The sequence below is a fragment of the Molossus molossus genome, unplaced genomic scaffold, assembly GCF_014108415.1.
Source record: "Molossus molossus isolate mMolMol1 unplaced genomic scaffold, mMolMol1.p scaffold_m16_p_12, whole genome shotgun sequence".
NCBI classification, from domain to species: Eukaryota; Metazoa; Chordata; class Mammalia; order Chiroptera; family Molossidae; genus Molossus; species Molossus molossus.
The window spans coordinates 93,667,988-93,692,830 of NW_023425347.1; the positions used below are offsets into that span (position 1 = coordinate 93,667,988).

The 24,843-nt window shown below is 57.0% G+C and overlaps 1 protein-coding gene and 1 pseudogene across 1 annotated transcript in view; both read right to left on the bottom strand.

Moving 5' to 3' along the window:
- ARHGEF10L (Rho guanine nucleotide exchange factor 10 like) overlaps positions 1-19,750 on the bottom strand; it is a 115,779-nt gene extending 96,029 nt beyond the window's left edge. The window contains exons 1-5 of the mRNA XM_036255865.1: positions 19,634-19,750; positions 19,213-19,377; positions 12,685-12,764; positions 5,749-5,934; positions 4,981-5,014 (exon numbers count right to left, since the gene is read on the bottom strand). Of these exons, the coding sequence (XP_036111758.1) occupies positions 4,981-5,014; positions 5,749-5,934; positions 12,685-12,721 (257 nt within the window). The 5' untranslated portion in view covers positions 12,722-12,764; positions 19,213-19,377; positions 19,634-19,750. The remainder of the gene's footprint in view (positions 1-4,980; positions 5,015-5,748; positions 5,935-12,684; positions 12,765-19,212; positions 19,378-19,633) is intronic.
- LOC118626148 lies at positions 6,482-10,870 on the bottom strand (annotated as a pseudogene).
- Positions 19,751-24,843: the final 5,093 nt, after the last annotated feature.

Consider the following 24,843-nt stretch of genomic DNA (forward strand, 5'->3'; position numbering starts at 1 on the left):
GCACCTGACATCCAGGGAGGATGGTCCCTGGCCAGGAATGTGGCTGCTTCCCTCGGGGCCCAGGGCCAGGTGAGAGATGCTGGCCAGTGGGCAGCACGGTCCATCTTGTCCGGATAAGCCCAGGAAGGAGCAGGACTGGTACCTCCAGGGAGCCACTCTGAGTCCCCACAGCCTGGCCAGGAGCCACAGGCCTGACCCAACAGGAAATGCTGAGACGGCAGGGGCCCCTCTGGGATGGCAGTAAACGCAAACAACCCACAGGAGGCCGGAGTCCACCGCCAGGGCACTGAGTGAGGGGTGAGAGGTGCAGCCTGCGTCCAGGAAAACACAGGAAGCCGGCGACCACGGGGCGCCCCCCGGCGAGCGCTCAGGCTGCTGCGAGCACACTGGCCGCAAAGTCCCCGCCGGCTCCAGGGGATGGCTGTGGGGACAGACAGGCCGAGCTTCCGCCCTGCCCTTCACCAGCCCTGCGAGGCCTTGGCTAAACTACTTCAACTCTCGGCCTCGGTTCCTCCTCTGCGAAGTGGACGGCATCGGCAGTCCCTGTCTCCGGGGCTGCAGTGCCCAGGAGGTGACGGGCAGGAAGCACTCCGTAAATGGCAGCCGACGCCATCCGCAGGATGGGGGACTCTGGTGCGTGGCCTCAGACCACTCGACCCCTTAAGCCTCCCTCCCTGCTGGCCTCTGCCGTGGCCCTGTTGGCTGCCAGAGTGAGAACCAGGCTCTGAGACTCCGTGTCCACGGCTGGTGGTGTTCTGTTCATTTTCGTGGAGGTGCTGTCACCTTGCAGACCCCACTCACCCCTCCTTCTAGCCACAGGTGCCCATCGTTCATTCAGCAGGGATGTCCCGGCTCTCACCCTGAGCCTGGCACCATGCCAAGACAGGAGGACGAGCATGCAGCAGCAAGCTGTCCCCTGGGGCTGGTCTGCAGGTAGGGGGACATTTCCTCCCCCCTCTGCCATCCCAGGACCTCAGTGCGGGCGAGAGGGGCCGGGGGCTGCTTTTACTCTGCTCCCATTTCAAGAGAAGGGACCTCCCCCAGAACCACACACGGACAGTACCAAGGCCACTCTGCCTGGATCCTCCGCTGGGGTCCAGGGAACACCCCGACTACGCAGAAACTACTCTCCCCACAGCTAGACAGCGTCTGTTCACAGGCCAAGCTCTTACTCCAATAAACACGCAATCGGATCATTCATACGGAGCCAGCCGCACCCCCACATTGAGCCAAAGTCCAGGGCTCGGACCTGGAGTTCCCCTCGCATCCCTGGAGGGTGGCGTGGCGGGCAACACCTGGCCTCCAGGTGGAGAGGCCCCGGTGTTAGTCCCTGCTCCGAGTGAACACGTACTATCTGCATGTAACCTTCCTTGGCCACCTAACTTCCCTGAGCCTCAACTTCTCCACCCGTGACACGGGGAATGACAGGGCCCGCTTCCTAGAGACGGGGAGAGCACATGGCCCTGGGTGTGTAGCTCAGTGCCTGGGACACAGTGAACAGGACCATTATTGTCACTATTATCCTTTGTGGCTATTCATTATTATTATGTTATTATTATTATTATTACCTGATAATGGGCATGTCCTATTGGGAAAAGAAAATGTGAGACATTAGCTGAGTACTTTGAAGTTTGCTTTTACCCAGCAGCAGGACAGACGGAATCCCAGCCATCCTTACGTCTTGGGATTGCTGAGCAGGGTAGCCCAACCCTAAACTCACCCCACAGGCCTGGGCATAACCCACACCAACAATGCCAGCAGTTCCGTCTACCCCGTAGCAGCCTGGCTCCCCCTCTGGACAACCCAGCCAAGCAGGCCAAGGGCCCAGGACGTCCCCAGGCCTCAAAGCCGAGACAGACCCAACACCCCGGACCTGAATGCCCGTCAGCCTCCGTCGTCCTCGTGGTCGCCCGCCTGGCGGGTGTGACTGTCTTCCCTGCACAGACTCCTGGAGTTGGGGTAGCCGGCCGGGAAGAGCCGGATCACACCCAGGTCTGTCTGATTCCCAGAGGACAGAGCCCAGCTAGCTCCCCCTAAAACCAAACCTATACCAGGACCCAGAATACCAACAGCAAATACATTTGGAGCAGCCAGGACGTGCCAGCCAGGCCAAGCACGGGATAAATGTTTCCACAGGTCCGCCAGAGCCCTGCCAGCAAGGAAATTATTCTCCCCCTTTTCCTAATTGAGAAAGTGAGGCTCAGGACAGGAAGCCGCTCGCCCAGACACACAGTTAGTGATAGCAGAGTGAGACTTGAAGCCCGAGTGCCCCGGCCCCGAAGACCGCCCCGCGCCCGAACTTGACCCACCACGCTCCTGCCACCAGCGGGGAGGTGGGCGTGAGCACTGACCCTGCCTCCGTCCCTCCGAGGGCCCTGGTAGGAGCGTGTCACCTGGCAGCTGCAGCTCTGCCTGGACTGGGCAGCTACTGTAACTGCACTGGCAGGAGCTGCTCGGAAGCCGGTGGGCAGCCAGGCCCAGCCCAGGGCCGGTTCCTAGCCTGGGCCAGGGGCCTCGGAGGAAAAGCAGTAACGAGCGGAAATGTCCTCCGCTGGAAGACTGTGTTTTTCAAAGCAGTGTTTGCTTAGTGACTACCTTCAGGGAAGTCGAAATAGAAAAATCAAGATTTTTTTCCTTTCTCTTAGGTAACAAGGAGGAGGAACTTGATCTGGATGGATTCACCTCCCTGAGGACTCCAAGTGGAAAATCACCACCCAGAGAAGGAGCTGGAACTGAAGAGCATGAAGACCTGGAAGGCGGGGTACAGCTGGGAGAAGGGTGGGGAGCACTGGACAAGAAGTCAGGAGGCCGCCGGCATCTCAGTGTGCGACCTTGGGCAAGTCCTGCTCCTCACCCTCCCCATTTGTAAAATTAAGGGGCTGGAATGGAGGCTTCTTAGAACTCCTGCTGTGATCAGTGCTAGGCAGGGTCTCGTGCCCCATGAACGTCAGTCCCCAGAAAGGAACCTAAGCGTGGTCATTATTCAAGGAGGTCAAGGCACTGGGCACACCGTCTCTGCCCCGCCAGCCCCCTCGCACAGGAAGCATCCAAAGTGGACAGGAGGTGAGAGCAGGAGCAAACGCGGTCTGTTCGAACACGAGGTGCGTATTATTATTTCCATCCTATTCCTGGGGAAACTGAGGCTCAGAGAGGTTCCCAGGCAGCCCGCAGACTCCCGGCTAGTGAGGAGCGGAGCGGGGATTTGCCTCCTGGAGATGGTGTTCAGGGAGCTGGGGTGGCTCCAGGTACGGCTGCAGGACAAGGGACGGTGCTGCGGGTGGCAGGCAGAGGATGCAGGCCGGCCGGGCCCACCCTGAGCTGTCCTGACCAGTGGGCTGACGAAAACAGCCTCCTAGCAGAGCTCTGGGGACCACTGGGTCACAGCCTCAGGGTGGCACCCAGCACCAGCCAGGCACACCTCTGGCTGCAGAGTCAGCCAGTCCCCAGGGCACCTGGAGAGAAGGCGGGCAGGGTGGGCCAGGCGGCTAGGCCCCCGACCCCAAGGCCCGGAATGGGGGTCTCTAGGTGGGGCCAGGAAGAACCAAGAGGGCTTGCCTCTCACTGCCCCTGCTCAGCAGCTCCCCCATGTGTCCACCCCCCTTCCCCGGAGGGCTCCAAGTGGAAAATCTGTGAACAGGCTCACCTGCTCATCCAAGACCCCCTCCTGGCAGCCCGCGGGCTGGTGTCCCCCTTCCCTGGGCACCCTTCTCTGTCCCACTGAGAAGTGTCTGCCTCCCAGCCCACCTGGGGGGCCGTCATCCTGGAGGGGCACAGCCACCTCAGAACGTCCCCATCGGGGTACAGGACTGCTGATTCATTCAGGTCCCTAATCAGGGAGGACAGTCCGGTTCCCACGTGGGGCCTTAATTACACGGGGTCGCCCACTCCCTGGACAAATAAGCACATACAAGGACTCGTGTGGACAGAGATTTGAACCCAAGACTGCCTTCTGCCCCAGGGGCCCAGGGCCACATCTGCATCTCTGAGGCTCCCGCTGGGCAGCACCTGCCTGGGAATGAGTCATTCCCCCACCCACACCTGGCAGGGAGGCTCAGACATCGCTCCCCCACCAGGGTGGCTGCCCTTGGCCATGAAGCCCAGGCCCAGATCCTTCACTAACACGTCCCCGAGAAGACACCTTCCGAGGAAGCACGGGTGTCCCCAAAGCTGCGCGAGCAGTGAGAAGGCATGAGCACAGCTCCGGGAGGCCACAGCTCTCGCAGCCCCAACCCCTAAATGCGCCGTGCACCCCAAAGCTGGCTTGCCCAAGACCAGAGGGAAGGGTAGCAAAAGTAACTAACTGCCTTGACTGGGTACCTGCTGCGATGCTGGGCCTCCTACGGAACAATGCATTCTTCTACGGGGGGAGCAGTGGCCCATTTCACAGAGGAGAACACCAGAGGCCAGAGGACTGTGACTTACACCAGGACCCACAGTCGGTGCTGGGGCCAGAGTCAGACCCAGGCAGTCACCCCCAAATCCAGGCTTTTCACCATTAAGCTGCCCTACCCAGACAGGCTCCCAGGCAGAGAAGGACAGAGTCCCTGACAACAGTCACAGGAATGAGGACAGTATTGGAAAAACAAACGGCCAGGCACTGACCACACTGAACACCAGACAGCCGGATACGTCTCAGCACCACCCAGGGTGGGGGAGGACTTTGCTGTTTCCATTTTGCACGTGCACAGACTTATATTTGGAGACTTCCTATGACTCCTTCAAGCCACACAGCTAGCAAGGGGCAGAGCCAGGGTTTGGAGCCGGGGCCGCCTTCTGCTATTTCACAGGCTTGTGGGCCACATGTCACTACATGAGGTGTAGGGACTGACCTCTTCCCGCGGCCCAGGGGTCTCACACTGCCGTCCTCCTTAGCCACAGAGCTGTCCTGTGCCAGCTCAGCTGCCGCTCCGCCCTTTCCCACACCACCTGCCCATCTCTCCTTTTCCCAGCCACCAGAATAAAAGAAGGAAGCTCACTTACTGCGTCTGGGGCAGCGCGGCCGCGGGGTCCGGGTCTGCGGAGAAGAGCAGGACGGCCCGTCAGGCCGGGGCTGGCCTGGTGGACTCCCTGGGGCGCAGGAGACAGGGCCTGGCCGCCTGGGCGCCTGCAGTGCCCGCCTCCCTCTCCCAGGCTCTTCACTGTCATCAAGCTCCCCTACCTGTCCTGCCTGCACCGCCCCCACCCACCCCCGTGGCCCACATCCCAACTCCAACCAGGACCAGCGCCCTGCCTGCTCTGGGCCTGTCCCCCACCCCCAGCTCCTCAAGGACTCCCTTGTCCCCAAGCCTGCAGGAAGTTCCTGCTAGTCCGGTCCCAGTCTCTCAGATGACCAAATCAAGAGCCCAGAAGCTGCCATTTAACACCAGCCTTATCAGGGCCTTCCCGCCCCCAGGGCCACCCGCTCTCCAATGCCTCCAATGCCGGGCTAAAGGGGAGAACCTCTGGTAGGCTGCCCCTCTGGCTGGTGTGATCCCCGGGAAAAGCAGGCGGGAGGGAGGTGGCTTCAGAGAGGAGAGCTGGGACAACCTCTTCCATTTACTCTGTGCCAAAGCGCACCAGATGCTGCAGGAATGCTAGGAATCCTAGCTCCCAGGGGAGGCCACGGAACGCAGCTTCTTCCCAATGGCTTCTCCCTTCCTGCTTTCTGGGGACAGCGGAAGGACCAGAGGCATCACTGGGAGCCTGGAGCGCCCATCCCCCTCCAGAGGCCTGGCCACGGGAGGACCCAAGGCTCCCAGAGCACCTTACCAGTGACAGGGGCAGAGTCCAAATCGATCAGTGGGGCGTCTGTGTCCTCTGGAGCAACGCCTGAGACACCCAGGCCAGCACTGGTGTCCTCGTCATCATCACTGTCGTCAAACTCAAAGGCCTCTCCGGGGTCGTCCTCCGCCTCTGGGGAGGGGCCTGGGCCTCCTCCAGGACCCAGCTGATCTCCTAGGAGGGAGGAGGAGTTATTAGCTGGGCTGCAGGGTCCCCGGGCTTGGCCACGGGAGAGATGGCTGGGGGTGGGTGAGCAGCGCCGCAGGTCTGAGTGAGGGGACAGGGGCAGGGCCTCCCGTGCCCCCGAGGGGTCCCGTGGTTGGGCTGGAGCTCTAAGCAGGTGGAGTGGACGGAGAGGCAGAGCGCGCAAGCCTCCACGGCACGCGTGTGCACACCTGTGCTTGAATGCACGTCTTTCTCATCCTTGTTTTCTATTTCCCTGGTGGGTAAGCAAGAGAGCTTTTTTATTTTATTTTTTTTTTACTTTTTTAAACCAAGCTCTGGCAAGTTTTATTAAAGAAAAATTGTGCACAGACAGGCCAGTGTTGCTCAGTGGTTAAGTCTCGACCCATGCACCAAGAGGTCAGGGCACATGCCCAGGTTGTGGGCCTGATCCCTAGTGGGGGACACGCAGGAGGCAGCTAATCAATGTTCTCTCATTGATGTTTCCGTCTCTCTGTCTTCCTTCCTCTCTCTCTAAACGATAAAGAAAAAAGCATTTTTAAGAAAAATTTTGCACAATGTATTTTCCACCAGTCTGTTCTGGCGTGCTCCGAGTGATATCTGAACCACCTGGAGCAATGCCAGCCAGGGAGCATTCTCTGCAGGTCTCCACCCGCTGTGCCAGTTCAATGTCATTGCCCCTGGAGTGGCGGACCCGTCTTGGCCGACGCGGCCTCGTCCTCTAGTTCAGATGTCCCCAAAGCTAGACAGTTGTTGGCGAGGATGACCAGTTTCGCTTTGCCTTGTCTGATCATCTTCAGACTCTGCTCTTACCCCAGCACGTACTTTCCATTTTGCAAAACACGTTGCAGCCTAGAGTTCATCGACTCCAGCGACTTTTTGGTCTCTGCGGCCGCCGTCTTCCTGCCTTAGGTGCAAATGGCCCCCAACCAAGAGTAGCGGCCAAGATGGCCAGGGAGCCAGAAAGCAGCAAGGGGCCTTTTTTAATGCATCCGCACATGTGTGTGGAAGTACACGTATGTGTATGTCCATGTGTGCGATATGGCTGTGTATTTTGCACGTGAGAATGAGCAGGTGCAGGCTCATTCTGCACACGCACTTTATTTGGCGTGCACTGCAGCATAAAACTCAGCTCCTGGCAGTGTCTGGAACCCGAAGGGACCAGCTCCCGGGGCCAGGGTACAGACTGGCTGGGGCAGGGCTAGGGGGCCATGCTCCCAGCATGGAGGTCTGCCCTGTGCGGCCTCACACCCTGCTCCTCCCTCTGGGGAGACCCCTTTCATAGCCATAGGCTCCTATTGTCCCTCAAAGCTCAACTCAAGCAGAGATGTCCCCCACCCCACCCCCAGCCACTGCCCTGTCTCCCTGCTCTGTCTTCGCCCCTCGTTTTCTTCCTCATTCCCATAGAATGTGTGAGGATGTGTTCTGTGCCTGTATTCTCTACCAAATATCTGGTCCCTAAGGGGACAGGTCTTTGCCTGACCCCAGGTTGGAGCCCAGCGACTTTCATAAACAAGTGAAGAAATCAGCCCTGGCCAGTATGGTTCAGCGGTTAGAGTGTTGGCCTGTGGTCCAGAGAGACCCGGGTTCGGTTCCCGCTAAGGGTACATACCTCGGTTGCAGTTTGTCCCTAGCCCTGGTTGGGTCGTGTGGGTGGCAGCCACTCGATGTGTCCCTTTCACATCAATGTTTCTCTCTCTCTCTCTCCTTCCCACTCTATCTGAGCAAAATATCGAGAAATGTCCTCGGGTGAGGATGAAAAAAAAACAAGTGAAGGAATCGATTCCCTGCCCTGAAGCAGAGCGAGCCCTTGCCTCCCCCGTCTCACCCGCTGAGGTCCCCAGCCTTCCTCCCCAGAATCTGGGGCGGACAGAAGCTCCAGCGTTCTCTACGCCCACTCCCTGCCTCATGCAAACCTGCTCCCGAACACAGGGCAGGGTGGTCTGGTTGGTAGAGGCCACGAGGCTGACCGCCTGTCCCTGGGCTGCCCTGAGCGGTCCTGCCGCAGCTCAGACCGTGCCACTGACAGCGTGAGCTTCGGGCTCAGCCCCTCCCGTCTTGCTGCGGTGTGGCCCTGAGCAAGTCACTCCCCCTCCCTGAACCTTGGTTTCCTCCTCTGTGAACTGGAGAACAGGAACAGCCCCGACCGCGGGAGGCCCATGCGCACATGAACTGGGATGTGGCTCAGGGTTTCCCAGCCTCGCCTGTTGACGTGGAGGCTGCGTGGTCTGCAGTGGGGGCACCGTGGGTTGTGTGGGAGCACTCCTGACCTCTACCCATTAGAGCAGTAGTCCCTCCAGCCTGGACAACCAAACACGTCTCCAGATATTGTCCCCTGGGGGGCAAAACTGCCCCTACTTGAAAACTGTGGGCAGAGGGCTTGGCACAGTGGCTGGTATTTGTGTTACATAATAGCACCTGGTGTTGCAACAACTGCCCCTCCCAACCTGAGATCCTTGATACAGGACTGTCTAGTCCAAGTGGATGATGAGTGAGCGAGTAGGCAGGGAGGTGGATCGAACAGAGATGGGCGGATGGACCAACAGACGGACAGATAAACAGACCCGATTCCAGCAGCCTCTCTGACCAGAAAAGCCCAGTCCCTCCCCCACAGTGCCCAGGCGGCCTCCAGAGCAGAATATTTTAGGTGTGAATGTATCAAATTCAAGAAGCCCCTTCCTCAGCTGCTTTGCTGCGGCCGAAACCCAGAGCGCCCCCTCCCTCCCCAGCTTCCTCTGCGGCAGGATGACCAGGTGGAGGCCACTGAGGTGGGGACACAGTCCCTCCCGGGAGCTTTGGGGACCCCACATGCCAACATCAGCAGGAAGACTCGTCTGGGCACGAGCTCCTCCCTCAAGCGTGGAGAAAGAAACAAACTCAGCTGAGAGCCCGAGATGCGTCCCTAGAGCTCCCTGTTTAAGCTGCACGACCACCCCGTTTCACGCAACGAGGCCCCAGAGATTTCCAGAGCTACAGTGCTGTGCCGACAGTCACCCAGCTAATAAGTGGGAGTCACATGTGAGCCTAGATCTGGCTTCACTCACATCCCAGACCCTCCTCTAAGCCCCCGCCCCCTGGAAGTGGCGTGAGCCCTCGGACACCTGGCTGCGTGACGGCGTGTTAAGCAGAAAACACGGGCTGAGGGGTAGCCGGGTCCGTGGCTTTCGAGTGACATTTCTCCACCCACGGGTGGGTCATATCATCAATGAGGAGATTCCCAGACAGCGGTTTGTCTTGTTTATGAATTGCTTGAGACCTTTTTAAATATTATAATATTCATAAAATCACATGTAGTATTACTTTTGATATTGTTTTTTACATTTTTGTTTCAGTTAATAGGATAAATAAAACTGTTTCCGTTTCATGTAATGTGTGTATGCATCCCTATGTATGTGTGCATACATGTTTGTGTGCGCGCACGAGTGTGTGCACGTGGGGGGGGTGTTGACGTGTGTGCTGGCATGTGTGCGTGGGTGTGTTGACGGGTGCACATGCACTGTGTGTTAGTGTGCTGACGTGTGTGTGTGTGCACACGTGCATGTGTGTGCATGTGTGCGTGGGTGTGTTGACGGGTGCACATGCACTGTGTGTTAGTGTGCTGACGTGTGTGTGTGTGCGCACGTGCATGTGTGTGCAGAATCTCCTACTGCGCGCCCTCGCTCACTCCACTCCCGCCGCACGGTCTCCTTGCTGCACCGTGAATGTGCCCCGCGCGCTGCTGCCTCGGGACCTTTGCCCTTTCAGAGCCAGGGTCCAGGATGCTCCTCCCCTAGGGGCCTTCTGCTCTCATCTCCTTCAGGGCTTTCTCCCCTCTCCCGGCGAGGCTGCCCTGACCAACTGCCCACGGAGACGCCAGGGCTCCTATTCGCCTGCCTGCCTTGTCTCTGTGGCCCTGAGTATGTGACACGCTCGGAGTTCCGTTGACGTGACTGCTGTCTCCTCTGTGAGGAGAGAGCTTCTGGAGGGCAGGCATCTTGCCTGCTCCACTCACTGCTGTACCCCCAGCACCTGGTGCAGTGGCCGGCGCGAGCGCGCACACACACACACACACACACACACACTCCAGTCGTCACGTCTATGGGTTGTGGTTTTATAAGTTTAAGAAATATTGAAATAGCCTTGGCCAGTTTGGCTCAGTGGTTAGAGCGTTGGCCCACAGACCAAAGAGTCCCGGGTTCGGTTCCCGCTAAGGGCATGTACCTCGGTTGCACTTTGTCTCCAGCCCCGGTTGGGGTCGTGTGGGTGGCAACCAGTCAATGTGTCTCTCTCACATCGATGTTTCTCTCTCTCACTTCCTCCCTCTCTCCCTCCAACACTAACTGAAGATGAATGCAAAAAATACACACACACACACACACACACACACACACATATGTAGAAACAAATGACCACAAAGTCCCTGCCCACCACTTCTGGGCTACCAGATACAGGCTTATCCTGCACAGGGCTTCCGTGCCCTGGCCCCGCCCACTGGCATCCGCTGGGCAGGCGATGCGTTGTAGCTATAGTTTCACCATCAGACCGCTGGGGTCTGACTCCAGCCCTCCCATACACTGGCTGTGCGAACACCAACTTAGTTTCCAAGCTGAGTTTCCTGACCTGTAAAATGGCGGTAATAATAGTAACTACCTACACTGTTGTTGGGAGGATGGAATGAACAAACATAAAGCACCTGGTGCCAGGTATGTGCTCACTGCATGTCAGCTGTTCTTATGATGATGATTCTATTCATTATCGGTCATTGCATCATCATCCTCATTACTATCATTATTATTATTATTACTATTGCGCTGAGTCACAGCCCAGTCCTCGACTCTGGGTGGGATGGACAGGCCTGCCCCACTCACAGGCCAGGCCCAGGCCATGTCCAGGGACTCAGGTCATTTCTGCACCTTCTCCTTTGAAGAGTACAAATGGCCACAGTCATGCCCGCATCCCATGGCCCGTCCCTTGCTACCCCGGGACCAGGAGGCTCACGGACAAGGTGGGACTTCGCAATGTCAAGGAGCTCACTGTGGGGTGAAGCGGGCAGATACGACAAGAGAAAACATGAAACCCCAGAGACGGAGCCAGTGCTGAAAGAGAGGGGTGCTCATGCCGGCCGGGCCCGGCACAAGGCTGCCCGCGCAGGCGTTGGAGGATGGGCAGGGGTCTGACACCATCAGTCGGGGGAGAGGTGCTCCAGGCTGAGGTCGCAGCGGGCGCAGACAAACCCCGAGGGGCCCGGTGGAGCTGAACGTATGAAGAATGAAGGGGCTATAAGACTGAAGAGGTGTTTCGGGGGACCTGAATTGTATCTGGTAAGATGACAGGAAGCTCTCAATGAGCCAGAAAACAGCCAAGAGCTGGCTCAGCCAGATGACACTAGCCAGCAACGTCAGACAGAGCCGGAACAATAACTGTCCAGCACATGTTTCTTGAATAGGACTGAACAGATTTAATTGTGAAGTGATTCTGTTCTCACTTCCCATGTCTGGCCCCCTTGGTAGGTAGGAGAAAGGATGCAAGGTGACCATGGCAGCAGGGCCCAGCGGGAGGGGCATCCTGGGACCCAGTCACCGTCATGAATCAGGAGATGCCCTTACCCCAGTGCCGTTCCGGGCTCCTGAGACCCGGGCAATGAGACATCACTCCCATCAGAAGGCAAAATCAGGAGGCCCATCCCTGGATAATTGACAGCTGAAGGGCTCACCCTCCCCACCCACCTGGACAGGTGGCACAGCTGGAGCTGGCCACACACGTCTTTGATGTTCCTGGGCACGCCCCATCCTTGGGAGAGCCAACCCCGTGAGTCCAGGCAGCCGGGACCCAGGCCGCCGCCCTGTTGTGCAGAAGGCATGTCCACTGCACTGACCCCCACCCTCTGGAGAAGGGACGGCTCAGTGCAGGGCGCACACGGGACGCACAGCATCCTGCCAGCACCCCAATGACAACAGCTTCCAGTCACCGAGTGATCGATTACCACATGCCAGATTACCTATATTTAAGTCTTGAAACAAGACAAGGGAGGGTGTCATTATTATTCCCATGCTAATAGGTGATGAAACGGAACCACGGAGACACGCAGTCATCCCAGTGGCCGTGGCCAGCTGATGAAAAAGCCCTCCTCCTTTCCAGTGTGCTGTCTGCCTCCCCCGTGGGGGCAGGAGGGCAGGAAGCCAGGCCCAGTGGGTGAGACGGCCTGTGTCCAGCTCCTCCGGGGTGGGGCCTGGACTCGACATGCAGTGTCTGAGGCCCCACTGCCCCGGTTACCACATAAAGTTCAGGATGTCGAATTCCATTTCAGATGAACAACACATCATTTTAGTAACACAAATGTTTTCTGGTTGGGGTTTTGTTTTTCACCACCCCTGCAGGCCCTGCCTCTGCTACAGCCTCTGCTAGATGGCCTGCCCTTAGCCCCTCTGCAGATGGACACAGACGGCCCGCCCCTTCCCTTCCACCCGCAATCCACACGCTGCATCCTCCAGCCCACTTCCAGCCCCGGAGGGGCTCTGCCCATCTCCCCAGGAGAGCTTAGGGACACAGGTAAAGAATCAGCCCTCGTTCGGAGCCCACTGTGGGGAGGAAACTACTACTTCCCTGTGGTAGGCAAGGAAACCGAGGCAGAAGGGTGAAGTCACTTGCCAGGGGCACACAGCTAACCACCCACACCCCCAGTCAGCCTGCTCCCAAGCTAGGGGCCCTCCGCTAGCTCCAGCCCGCTCAGAGGAGGGCCGAGCAGGAACCCGGGCACGGTACCTGTGGCAGCCTGGGGAGCAGGTTTGGAGGAAGCCATCAGACAACGTCCAGCTCAGACCAGCGCCGTCCCAGCTGCTCGCCTGTGAAAAGAAGCCGGACATCTAATTAGATGATGCTCAAGGCCGAAGCTTCAGCAACAGAGGGGTAGCCGGCTCATGACCTGTGCACTGCACCCACCAGCTCTCACACTCCTTCTCCGGCCGCTCCAGGGACACACAGCCCAGAAAGGGCCCAGCCCCCACCCCTCACAAATCATTAACCCAGATAAACCAGCAGCTGCACAACTGTGACCGGTCTTCCCAGAAAGCCCCTGCCACCACCTTCCTTTCAACCAATGCCAAGGACCCTCGGCAGCCTAGTGGGTCCAGCCAGACCACCCACTGTCCCTTCTGACTTACGGGTGAAGCCCCAGCCCCAGAGACCAGGGTCGTGCTCAGCCCCTATGTTCCTGAAGTTATCTCACACCTGAACTGTTATGGACGTGGCCGGATACTTCCTCCTCCTGGCTGCCCAATAGCCACGGGCTCCCTGAGCCCCACCGCACTCACCAGCCCCGCCTACAGCCCCACTGTCTCTCCCTGTCCCGCCCCATGAGCTTGGCCAGCTGGCAAGGGGCCACCCGGCCATGGCACATGGGTATAAGAAAAGTCAAGGGCTGTAGAGAGGCAGGTGGCACAAGACAGGGGTAGAATCCCAAGTGCTCGGAGCGGGAAGAGTTTCTGCTGGCCTCCAGTGCGGAATCACACAACCAAGAAGCCAGCACCCCTGGTGGGCTTCCTGGGCCCTGGAGCCAACCTTGCCTGATGCCCCTGCCGAGCAGTGAGGGGAATGAGCTCTCCCCGCTCCCTACTGGCACCCTGATTCGGAACTAGGGACTGTCCCAGGCATCTCTGGGGAGCAGGGAAAGAAGCATCCTGGAGAGACAGCACTCAGCCCTTCCGTCTCACCAGCCCTCCATCAACAGGCTGCGTGTCTGCTTTCCTTTCCACTCCTAAAGCCTGTGCTTCTATTAACTGGCTTCCTAAATGAGAACAGAGTGCAGCCTGGCTGGTGAGGCTAGAGGATTGAGCGTCGTCCCATGCACTGAAGGTCCCGGTCGATTCCCGGTCAGGACACATGCCCGGGTCGCGGGCTCGATCCTCAGTGGGGGCATGCAGGAGGCAGCCGATCAGTGTTTCTCTCTCATATCAATGTTTCTATCTCTCTCTCTAAAAAAAATCAATAAAATATATTTTTAAAAAAACAGCAGAATGCATGTAAATGGCAATTAACAACAGCAAACATTCATGTAGTGCAGAAACTCCTCTCAGACATTAAGCCCTTTACCAATAATGCTAACATATAGGACTCCATATCATAAATGAGAGCATGAGGCCCAGAGTCGTTAAGTACTTTGCCCAAAATCACACAGCTAGTAAGTGGCAGAGCCAGGTTTGAACCCAGGGCATGTCCCCAGAGTCTGTGCTCCTAAAGTAACCACTATGCTCTAGTGCCTCTTAAAATCGGAACAAGACAAAGGGTACAGAATGAAAAGTAAGTCTACCCCCCACCCCAGTCACCCTAATCCCCCAGAAGTGACCACTGTTACGGATTTCCTTTGAAGCCTCCAGAACTATCCCAAGTGTGTACAAGTGTGTACCAGCTTGCACACCTGGCCAGATGCCTTGCTTTCTACAGGAGGAGCCACGCTGCACCCTCTGGGCTGCAACCACTTTTTTTTTCTTTTGCTTAAGAATCTTGGTGATCACTTCAGAACAGTACATAGAAATGAGTCTCACTTTTTTTTTAAGGCTGCATAGTTTTTTTAATATGCTACAATTGACTGATGTACCATAATCCCTCCCAATGGACACAGAGGCTGTTTCCAGGCTTTTGGTGTTACAAACAACGCAGCAACTAACATCTTCCACACACAGTGCCTTGAGCGAAGGGATGCTCGAACCCAGGGCACATTCCTAGAATGGATCTGCTGGGTCAGTTTTGGTTGAATGCAAATTGCTCTCCACTAAGTGTGTGACTGTGCCTTTTAGTCTTGCACTGAAAACTTTCAGGACCACAACTGTATCTCCAGCAAAGGCTCTGGGAAAGCCAAGCAAAATACCTGCATACGCCCTTGCACACTGCAAGATCAAACAGCAGCTGCACAGCAGTCTCCCCTGGAGGTGCCTCCTCCCTGTGGGCTCATTCAGAACCACTTAGGAAGGAGCAGGGAGACATATAGGACTTTTACAGGAGGAAGAAGGCGCATGTGCAAACGATCCTTAAATGCAATTTTCTGATGATGCAGAAACCAAAGACCTTCCCTCCAGGCCAAAGAGTCTAATGTCCTCCCCGTTCTCCTCACTCTTCTGGGCTGATTCCCACCCTCCACTCCAAGTCCGAGACTTTCCCTTGAAAGGAAGAGAGACACCAACATTTATAAAGCCCAAGCTTTATTTGCATTATTCCATTTACAGATGAGGAAACCAAGGCTAGGAAGAGTAAGGTGCTGCACCAGGTCATGGAGGCAAGGGAACCAGGTGACAATACCAGGAATCAAACCCTGAACCCTAGTCTCACTCCTTTAATCAGACTGCCTCCCTGGTCTTTGGGGTTGGAATCTGGGGGATGTCTGTTATAAGCTAATATGGGGCAGTGATGTCCCTGGGCAAGGACACAGAGCTGCAAGCCCCATGCATGCTCATGGGCCTGTGGCCACATACCCTTAGTCTCACAAGATGTGGACAAGGGAGTAGGGATGGCTCAGAGCAACCCATTGTCACCACTAGAGACCTTCACGGTGCAATAGTTAGGAGAAAGTTCAGGCTACTCAGTGGCTATGACACCTTGGATGAGTTATTTAACCCTCATCGCTGAGCTTCCATTTACTCACCCGCAAAACAGAGATTCCAAAGTACCCACCTCAAAAGGTCACTAAGGAAATTAAAAGTAAAAATGCATAAAGCTCTTGGAAGGTCTCTGGAACACACTGGTCTATGGCTGTCATTAACATTCGGGGCACAGGCTGTGATGACCTCAGCTCCACCTTGGGAGTCAGGGACACAGGTTGGAGTCTCAGATCCACTGGCAGGCGAGCTGAGCCCCAGTGTGCTTAGCTGTAAATGGGAGTTCTACTACCTGCCCCACAGGACTCCCAGCAGCATACCTGAGGCCAACCACAAAGCCCGGGGCATCTTCTCAGGTTACCAGCACTTGAATAAACCTCTTTCCTTTCTCACCAGCATCTGTCTCATGGGTTTGGTTTTTGTAGGGGCAGGCAGCCAGACCTTGGTTCCGATTACATGGATAAACCAGAGTGTTCAATTTTAATCTTCAGGCCATGTTCAATGCAAAACAGGAAGAAGGCAATGGAGACACTTTAGGAGCACTGAGATCTTTTTTCTTTCCTTTCTTATCATCTTTGGGAGGAACATAATTTTTCATCTCCCTTTAGAGTGAGCTTTGTCACTCTTTGCCATATCTTCAAAATTTGACTCTTCCTTTGCAGACATCGTCTTCCATCTCTCTGAACATTTCTTAGAGAATTCAGAAAAATTGAAAGAAGAGTCTGGGTGTTTGTTCTTGTGCTCTTCCTAGCAGGTTTACACAAAGAAGGCATACTAGGATATCTTGCCCCTCAGCTTGCTGGGGGTCTCCTTTACCCATAGTGACAGACAGCATCTACCTGGTGGTAGGTTTTCCTCAGAGTCCCACCATGTGGCCAGATCCAACAGAAATGCTTCCCTCTCTGGGCTCCAGCGTGAACTATTTTTTTCTGACTCTATTTTAAAAGTGCACAAAGGACCATACCCAAGGATGGATGAAGTGAAGGGAATAAATCTCATTTTGGTTCATCAGCATAAAGCTGATGAATATTCTATCGAGATCTTCCCCTACGACCTCCCCTAAACTCCCAGAATTTTTATTTTTTACATTATTACCTTTATTAGATTATAAACTTCTTGAAGTTAGGACTATTTCTTTGGATTTTTTTTTTCCTTTTTATTAAATGTATTGGGGTGACACTAGTTAACAAAACGATCCAGTCTTCAGATGGACAAGTCTACAACACATCATCTGTACACGCCACCCCAAGTCAAGTCTCCGTCCATCCCATTTATCCCCTCTATGCCCACCTCCACCTCTCCTCTCTCTCGTCCCCACTCCCCTGGGGCAGGCACCACACCACTGTCCGCATCCATGAGTTCTCTTTGTCGCTCAATCCCCTGCCCCCACCCCACCCAGTCCCCCCACACACAGCTCTCAGCCCGCTCTCAGCATGGGTGGACCTGGAGAACGTTACGCTAAGTGAAATAAGCCACTCAGAGAAAGACGAGTACCATATTATTTCACTCACATGTGGGATCCAATGAACAAAATGAACTAACACGCAAAATACAGACAGACTCGTAAACTCCCAGCCTTTAAAGCCCTCAAGACCAAAGTCCCAAGGCGGGCTCTCCCTCCCAGGAACATGCCCTCGCCTCGGTCCTTCCCTCTGCTTCCCCCCAGACGAGTTACCTTTACCTTTCTCTCCCCTAAGCTCCAAGAGCCCTTCTTGTGCCTCTATAACTTTCTAAATAAACTTTCTCTTACAGTGTGGAAAAAAAAAAAAGTGCACAGAGGAAAAAGAACTGGAAGGAAATTCACTAAGATATGCACCAGTTACGCTCAGGGGTTGGGTTCCAGGAGATTTTCTGTTTACTTTCTATTTTTCTAACTTCCCCAGATATTCTACAATGAGCATTATAAGAGAAAATACAAATAACCGTTCTCATTTTTCAAAAAGGGTTGGCACAAAAACATCGTATCAGGTCAGAACCAAAAAGCAGCCGCAAGGTGCTGTTGCTCACGTTTTACAGATACGGAAACTGAGTCCGAAGAGGGGCGGGGCTTGCCCGCGGACTGGCTGCGCTAGAGAGGCGGGGATGTGACCGCAGTGGCTAAAAAGATGCGATTGGACAAAAATAAATTAATAAAATATTTGTTCTATACAAAAAAATAAATAAATAAAAAGATGTGATTTGTTGTAGACCTGAGTTCAAATCCCAGTCTGCACTTGCCAGCAGTATAGTAAACACATTTCTTTTTTTAATTTTTTTCCTTTATTGATTTTTAGAGAGAGAGGAACAGAGAAAGAAAGAGAGATAGAAACATCGATGAGAGAGAATACCGATTGGCTGCCTCCTGCAGGCCCCCCACTAGGGATCAAACCCACAACCTGGGCATGTGCCCTGACCGGGAATCGAACTGGCAACCTCTTGGCGCATGGGTCAATGCTCAACCACTGAACCACACCGGACAGGCAGTAAACGCTTTTCTTATAAGTCCCTGCCATGCAGAGTTCCCATGGTGATGGGCTGAGGACTGAGTGAGGGGTGTGAGGTATTTCGCACAGAGTAAGCTCTCCGTACATACTGGCCACTATTATCATTGTGGTGGTAGCAGTGTCATGCTTGGGTGGTAGGGGAGAGTGTCTTCTCTCGGGGGGCCATCTCTTATGAAAGGATTTCCAGTACTGGCCCAGCAGCCAGACCCCCTAAACAGTGCCCATTCCCGCTACACTCTGCAGAATGGCCGCATTCCCACGGGGTGAGGTGCAGAACAGCCAGGGAGGAAGCCCCCAGCTCCAGGCTGCAGGGAGCACCTCAGCAGCACAGGCTCGGTAGCCAGACCACCGGGACGAGCAGCATTAGCACCTCCCTCCATCCCAGCAGCCCTGCTCACCACAGCAGGTGTCTTCCTGGCGCTAGTGGAACCACAGTGCTTGTGGTCAAAGTCCACCTAGCCCAAAGCCCATTAGGAAATAGCTCCTCCGGCCTGCACCTGCCACGCCTTGCTAGCCTGTGAGCTCGCCCCATGCTGGGCTGTCCCCCTCCTCAGTTGAGTGGCGCCATCCCTATTCCTCCTGAATGAGACCTGGAGAAATACACCTGCAGAGTTCCTGAAGGTCAGGGAGGCTGCACAAGTCCCACCAGGAGTTTGAGGACAGGGACAGAGGGCCCAGTGCGGGCGGAGGGGCGGGAGGGGTCCAGGCAGACCGCAGTCGGTCCCAGATGCCGGGACAGCAGCGGAGGCGGGCACATCTGAGCTGGCAGCCTTGCCAGAGGGAACAAGGAACAGGCTGAGGCCCGGGCGCCCATCTCAGCTCGGGTCTCAGAGGCACCCGAGTCTCTCTCCTGGGAGCCGGGAAAAGGTGTGGGACAGGGGACCCGGCGCTTGGGCTGGTCAGGGCCAGAGCTCCTCCACACGCCTGTACCCTCCAAGAGGCCTCTCTGGCTCTTAGCCCTTGTCGGATGTGCTGTTGGCCAACCTATTCCACCCACACCCCCGCCCCCAGTGACTGTTCCACAACACACACCCTCTGACTCTTCCTCATCGCCTTCAGAATGAAGTCCGGGCCCTGAGCAAGGCCCTAGATGACGTGCCCCCCACCCCCACCCTGGTGACCTCTCTGGCCTCAGCAGCTCCCACCCCCAGCCCGACAGGGAACTCTGCGCCAGCCTCCAGAAGAGCCAGCGGGCCCGTCGCCATGCCAACCTGCTTTACCTCTCTAGGGCTTCTGCTCAGGCTATTTGCTCCCTCCAGGTAGAATTCTCTTGCACAGCCAGCAAGCAAACTCCTGCTCAACCTTCAAAACCCAGGCCCAGTTTCTCCACTGAGAGGTCTCCCCAGAGCCATCTCATGCAGTGTTTCCCAAAAATGGTTGTGGATCTTTAAAAAACAAAAACAAAAAACATGTGTTCCAGGCCCAAGATTCAGTGGTTCAGGGGAACAGCCAGGGAAAGTCTACCCTCAAAGAGGGCAGGAAATTGGTTCTGGGACGCACACAGCCCTGTTATCATGGTCCCCTCACTAGACTGCAACGGCTTCTTTTCATCTCTGTGTGTGGGACCCAGGCCCACGTGCTGAGCTGCACTGAGCCGAGTCCAGAGGCCTGAAAACCCGGCCCCGCGTGGGAGCTACTCACCGGGGAGTCCGTGAGCGGGCGTCCCTGGGCCTGGGCGGCTGCAGGTGTGGGACTTCCTGCCCAGTGGAAAGGGGAGCACAGGTCTAAGAGAAAACTTCCGCCCCCTCGGTGTCCTCGGCTTAGTCCAGAGAGACCAGGGACGAGAGGAAGAGGCGCCCGCTGGACAGTGGGAACAGGGACACACAGCTGAACCTGCTGCTCTCCAGTGGAGACCTCAGGAAGTTATCCCCCCGTCTGCCTCCTGTCCCCATTGGTCAGAGGCAAATGTAAAGGAAATGATGTCTGACCATGCCGGTCGGTTCTTAATAAACGTTAGTTCCCTTCTCCGAGCGCCTGCCGCTCCTGAGGACGCCCGGCATGTCCCGTTCTGCAGACTGCTCGCTGAGTCCAGGCCGGCTGTGGACTGGAACATGTGCCCTGGCCCACTGGGCGCCAGGCCACTCAATGGGCTTGCCGTGGTGGGAAGGGGGAGGGAGTCCCCGAGAGGAGTGCCCTCCTGGCTGTGGGAAGGGGTGAGGCCTGCTTGGTCAATGGCTGAAGCCTCAGACAATGGAGACTCTGTCCCCACCACAGTAAACGTCCCCAAACCCACCCTCCTTCCTCCATTGACTTCCTTGGCTAGGCGTGCCCCTGGCCAGTGATCCCCAAGCAGCAGAGGTGGGATCAGCCCCAGAAGGAGGCCCCTGGACAGAAGAGCCCACCCACACCCCATCCCACACCCCTCAGAGGGCATCCGTTCCCTGGGAAACGAGAGACAGCCACAAGCTGCAAGACCCTGTGTGTGTGAGGCGGGCTGCCAGCCAGACTGGTCCCCAGCTCCTCCTCCTCACAGCCCCCGGCACACGCACCCCTCTGTCCCCGACTACCCAGCCCCGACCAGAGGCGCCAGGAAGAAGGGTCAGGTAACAAGGCTCTTCATAGGGGCTGAACTACCCTGACCTCACCTCCTGCCCTTTCCCCGGAGGGTCCCAGATCCTCGGCCCAGTCCCGGGTGGCCCATGTGCTAGGGCCCCACAGCACCCACCCTGGGAGGCCGGAAGGGCACAGCGTGGACTTTACGCTACCCCCTCGCCTTTCTGAGCCTCCTCTTCCCTCACACCTACATCACACCCATCAGCATCCCCTGTCGGCTCTGCCTCCCAAATATGTCCCTTCTCACCCCACCACCCCGCCACCACCTGGTCCAAACTGCCCTCGTCCCTTACTGAGACCGTTAAATAACCCCTGAATTGTCTCCTGCGTCCACTGTGTTCTACGCAGCAGCCAAGTCGCTCCTCTGCTCAAAGTCTCAAATGCCTTCCTTCCTCCTTCAGAGTGGGAGCCAGAGTCCTCGCGTTGGCCTACGAGGTCCTACATGACGCCCGCACCCCCATGACCTTCCTGACTTCAGACCCTACCTCTCCCCCCACCAAGCTCACTCTCCCCCATCACATCCACCACCGAGCACTTCCTCAAACGCCCACCCGGGCTCCAGCCTCAAGGGCCTTTGAACTTGCTGCTCCTTCTGCCTGGACATGCACATGGATGCTCCCTCGCCTCCTCCTGATCGAAGGTCACCGTATCCAAGAGGCTTCCCCACCCCCTCTTTAAAACAGCACACACCCCTCCTCATATGCTCCTTCCCCTGACCCAGCGTCCGTCTTCACCGCGTTTCACACCTCCGGGCATCTGCACATTTTAGTTGTTTATAACAGCCTCCCCCCGTGAGAACGGGGACTCGACAGAGGCCCGGCGTTACTGTTTCTGCTCCTCGCTCTCTCCGCAGCCCTGGACAGGGCCTGGCAAACACTGGGCCTGCACACACCCTCAGTGAAGGAAGGAGCCCCTTGGTCTGGGTCAGTCCCGCCGCCACCAGCAGGGGAGGGACTGCGCCTCCTCCCATCAGCCTGTGGCCAGGACAGCTTCTCCCAGGAGAGCTTCACAAACAGATTCGCTGCCAAGCCGTGCAAGGGGCGGTTCCCCAAAACCAGTATGGGGAGAAGTCTGGGGCAAAAGCCAGGGCGTGACCAGAAAGAGGAGGGGAGAGGGAGGGCAGGGCGGGAGGAAGGACTTGGATCATTTTTAAGAACTTGCTCTCAAAAAAGACCACATTCTTGCTCTGCTGAGTCAGAAGCAGTGGCTGGGGAGGAGGCAGGACCCCAGAGCTCCGAGGGCCGCCCCTCAGCCGCCCTGGCAGGGCCCACACACGGGTCTTCCCCAGGCAGACGGGAGGGATCTGCCATGTGTCCAGCTGTCCAGGGGAGAAGCTCAGGAACAGGGTCAAGGCTGGGCGCTGGGGCCCCTGGTGGCCAGGGAGAGGAGTGGGCTCCCTTTCAAAGCCCACAGGGTCCGATATGGGCTGGATCTCTTACCTGAGACCCACCCTCTGCCTCTCTCAAGGAGGGGACTGTCCACTCTGTCTCACAGGACAGCTCTGGGCAGGAAGAAACAACCTTTGCAAAACTCAGAGCTAAAAATAACTCGACCCACCCGACCACAGCCTGTGAGCTGGCCAGGCAGCATCTGAGGTCTCCTGCAAGGCCAGCCCGGCATGGAGCCCCGGGGGATCAGAGGCCTCGGCCACAAGGCCCAGGACAGCGCTGGCTGAACTCTCAAAGCGGCCCGCGCTTACATCCAAACCCCTCTCCAAGGACGGGAGAGCCGCCCGGCTGCTCTCTGCCCTCCAAGCCCGTGGGGCGGTGCAGAAATGCACGTCTTCCTGCCAGCCCCACCAGCAGGCGGACCACCCCACCAGCAGGCGGACCACCCCACCAGCAGGCGGACCACCCCACCAGCAGGCAGGACCAGCCCTGTGACAGAGGAGGAAACTGAGGCTCAGAGGTGGAGGGATTATCCAAAGTCAAGTTCATCAGAGGCAGACCGCCGATTAGATGGAGGTCTGCCCCATCTTTCCCCTAGGGGTGCCTCTCCCTCCTTAGGGAATCCCCCCCACTCCCTCCCTGGCCGGTAACCTCACACCTCAGAGGAGACGCTGCCCGGGGCTGCGGGTCAGGGTGAGGAGCCCGGGCTCGAGGTGTCGAGGGCAGAGAGAGCAGAGTGGTTTCACCCCTGAAATGAATTTGTCCTGAATCCTGCTGTCCTGGGGTGGAGTCAAACCCAGGACCAGGGCCCCCACAGGGAACCAGTCCTAAACGCTGGTCCTCCTTCATAATCACCTGTACCCAGAACGTGACCGGCGCTCACCAGCCCTGCAGTGGGCCACATGAGGCGCTGGACAGCTCAGCTGCCGCCCACACGCTGGGCCTAGAAGGAACCCTGAACCCCCTGGTGTTCCTTCTGTCCTTGGCACTGACACCGTGCTGGGGGTCGTGAGCTGTGAGCGGACCCCGTCTACGTCCCGCTGCGGCCACTTGTTCAGTGGAAAATGGGGGGCCCACTGCACTCGGGGTGACTCCTACTCTGCAGCAGTCCGGCAGGGAGCCCTTGGGTGCTCCTTTCTGCCACCATCACGCCCTGGGGATGGTTTTTAGGAAAGTGGGCTCTGCGATCAAACTGGGCTGGGTCCTGGCTCTCCACTTACCCACTGCGACACCAAGATGTCATTTCACTGTTCTGATCCCTGGTGCCCGCTGTATGAGAACTGTAAGAATGCGCGCACACGTGCACACACGCACAGACGTGCACACACGTGCACACACGCAGGGTCATTACAGGGATTAAAGGAGATAATCCACCAAAAGTGCCTCGCTGAGAGCCTAGAACACAGTAGGTGCTCAATAAATGTTTATCGAGTGAATGAACCACCAGCTCCTTCGAACTGCCCTGGCCCACGAGAAGGGCGCCGTCCCAGGTAAGCTGAGTGATCCTACAGCCCTCCCCAGCACGGCCCTCCAAGTAGGAGCAAGCCCCTCATCAGCATCTGACCATGTAGCACCCCGCTCTGAGGGCAGGGGGTGCCCACCCATGTGCTCCGGGACAGCCGCCGGTGTGACCTGGCCCGGAGTCTAACACTCAGCTGTGCAAGCTCCCCACAGCCTCCAACTGCCTCCCACTCCTTTCAAAGTCAAGATTCCAGAGAAGGGGATCACAGTCAGGAAAGCAGAGGACCCCAAAAAGAGAAAGTGAGTTCCTTTCATCAGTGTAAAACCCAGCCACGACCAGAGCTCAGTACATGGTATCAGGCGGACGTTCCAAGCCCCTGAATTCGTGTGGCCAAGCACAGGGGGACCCTGGAGTTGGCTGCAGATGTACCCCTTTTGTAAAGGCACACTGGCTGGACAATCAGCCTGGGAGAGTTGCAAAAACCAGGATGCTCCCACTTTCTTGCTCAAGCTCCAATATAATTAGCTAAATTCAGGGACAAACCGCCTCCAGGCAGCAAAGTTGCAGCGACCCCGTCCCCCACACGCCCAGGCTGTCACTCAGCATCATGAGAAGCACCCTGAGGGGCCTGCAGAGGGAGCAGGCCTGGGCCGGTGGACTCAGGACTCTCTTCCCTGCTTACAGCCGGCCCACCGAACAGGCGCTCAGGGCAGGACGGAAGGCCGAACGCGCACACGCACACCTGTGCGTCCTGCCCGGGCGGAGCCTTCGCTGGCTTCCTGCAAGGTCCGTCCTGTGGCCGTGGTCTTGGACAGAAGATGGGGCACCATCTCTTTGCACATTAGGGTGCAAACCAAGAAGCGAGTGACGGAGCTCCCACCTTCCCCACACCTCTGTGTTACAGCCGAAGTCTCCAGGCCCCACTTCCTCATGCTGGGGACTTTTAAGCCCAACAGCATTCCAGGGGAGGGCAGACAAGCCAATCTTCATCTCTGCAGATCGTTCTGCCATCCGACCACAACCCGTAATCAGTCCACAGATGTTTATTGAGCACTTCAGTGTGCCAGGCACCAGGCAAGGTCTGGGGATTTGCTGATAAGCAAGACAGTCTTGGTCTCCGCCCTCCCGGATTCCACAGTCCCACAGGGAGGCAGATGCTGGACAGGTACCCAAATCCGCAGATCGCTACAGACCAGAGACGCACTGTGAGGCGAGGGAGAATACCAGGGCTCGGCTGACATGCAGGCGGACAGCCGAACATGACTGAGCTCTCCCAGGGCCGATGCTGGTCCTGTGTGCTCCACAGGGCCACCTGTCACCTGCCCTGCCTCGTAACCACACGGAGCAACCAGCCTGTCAATGCTGCCAGGGCCCTGCTCTGTGTGGCCTGGGCCAAGGCACACGCGGCTCAACCCCCAAGGGCCCTCCCACTCCCAGTGGACATTTGC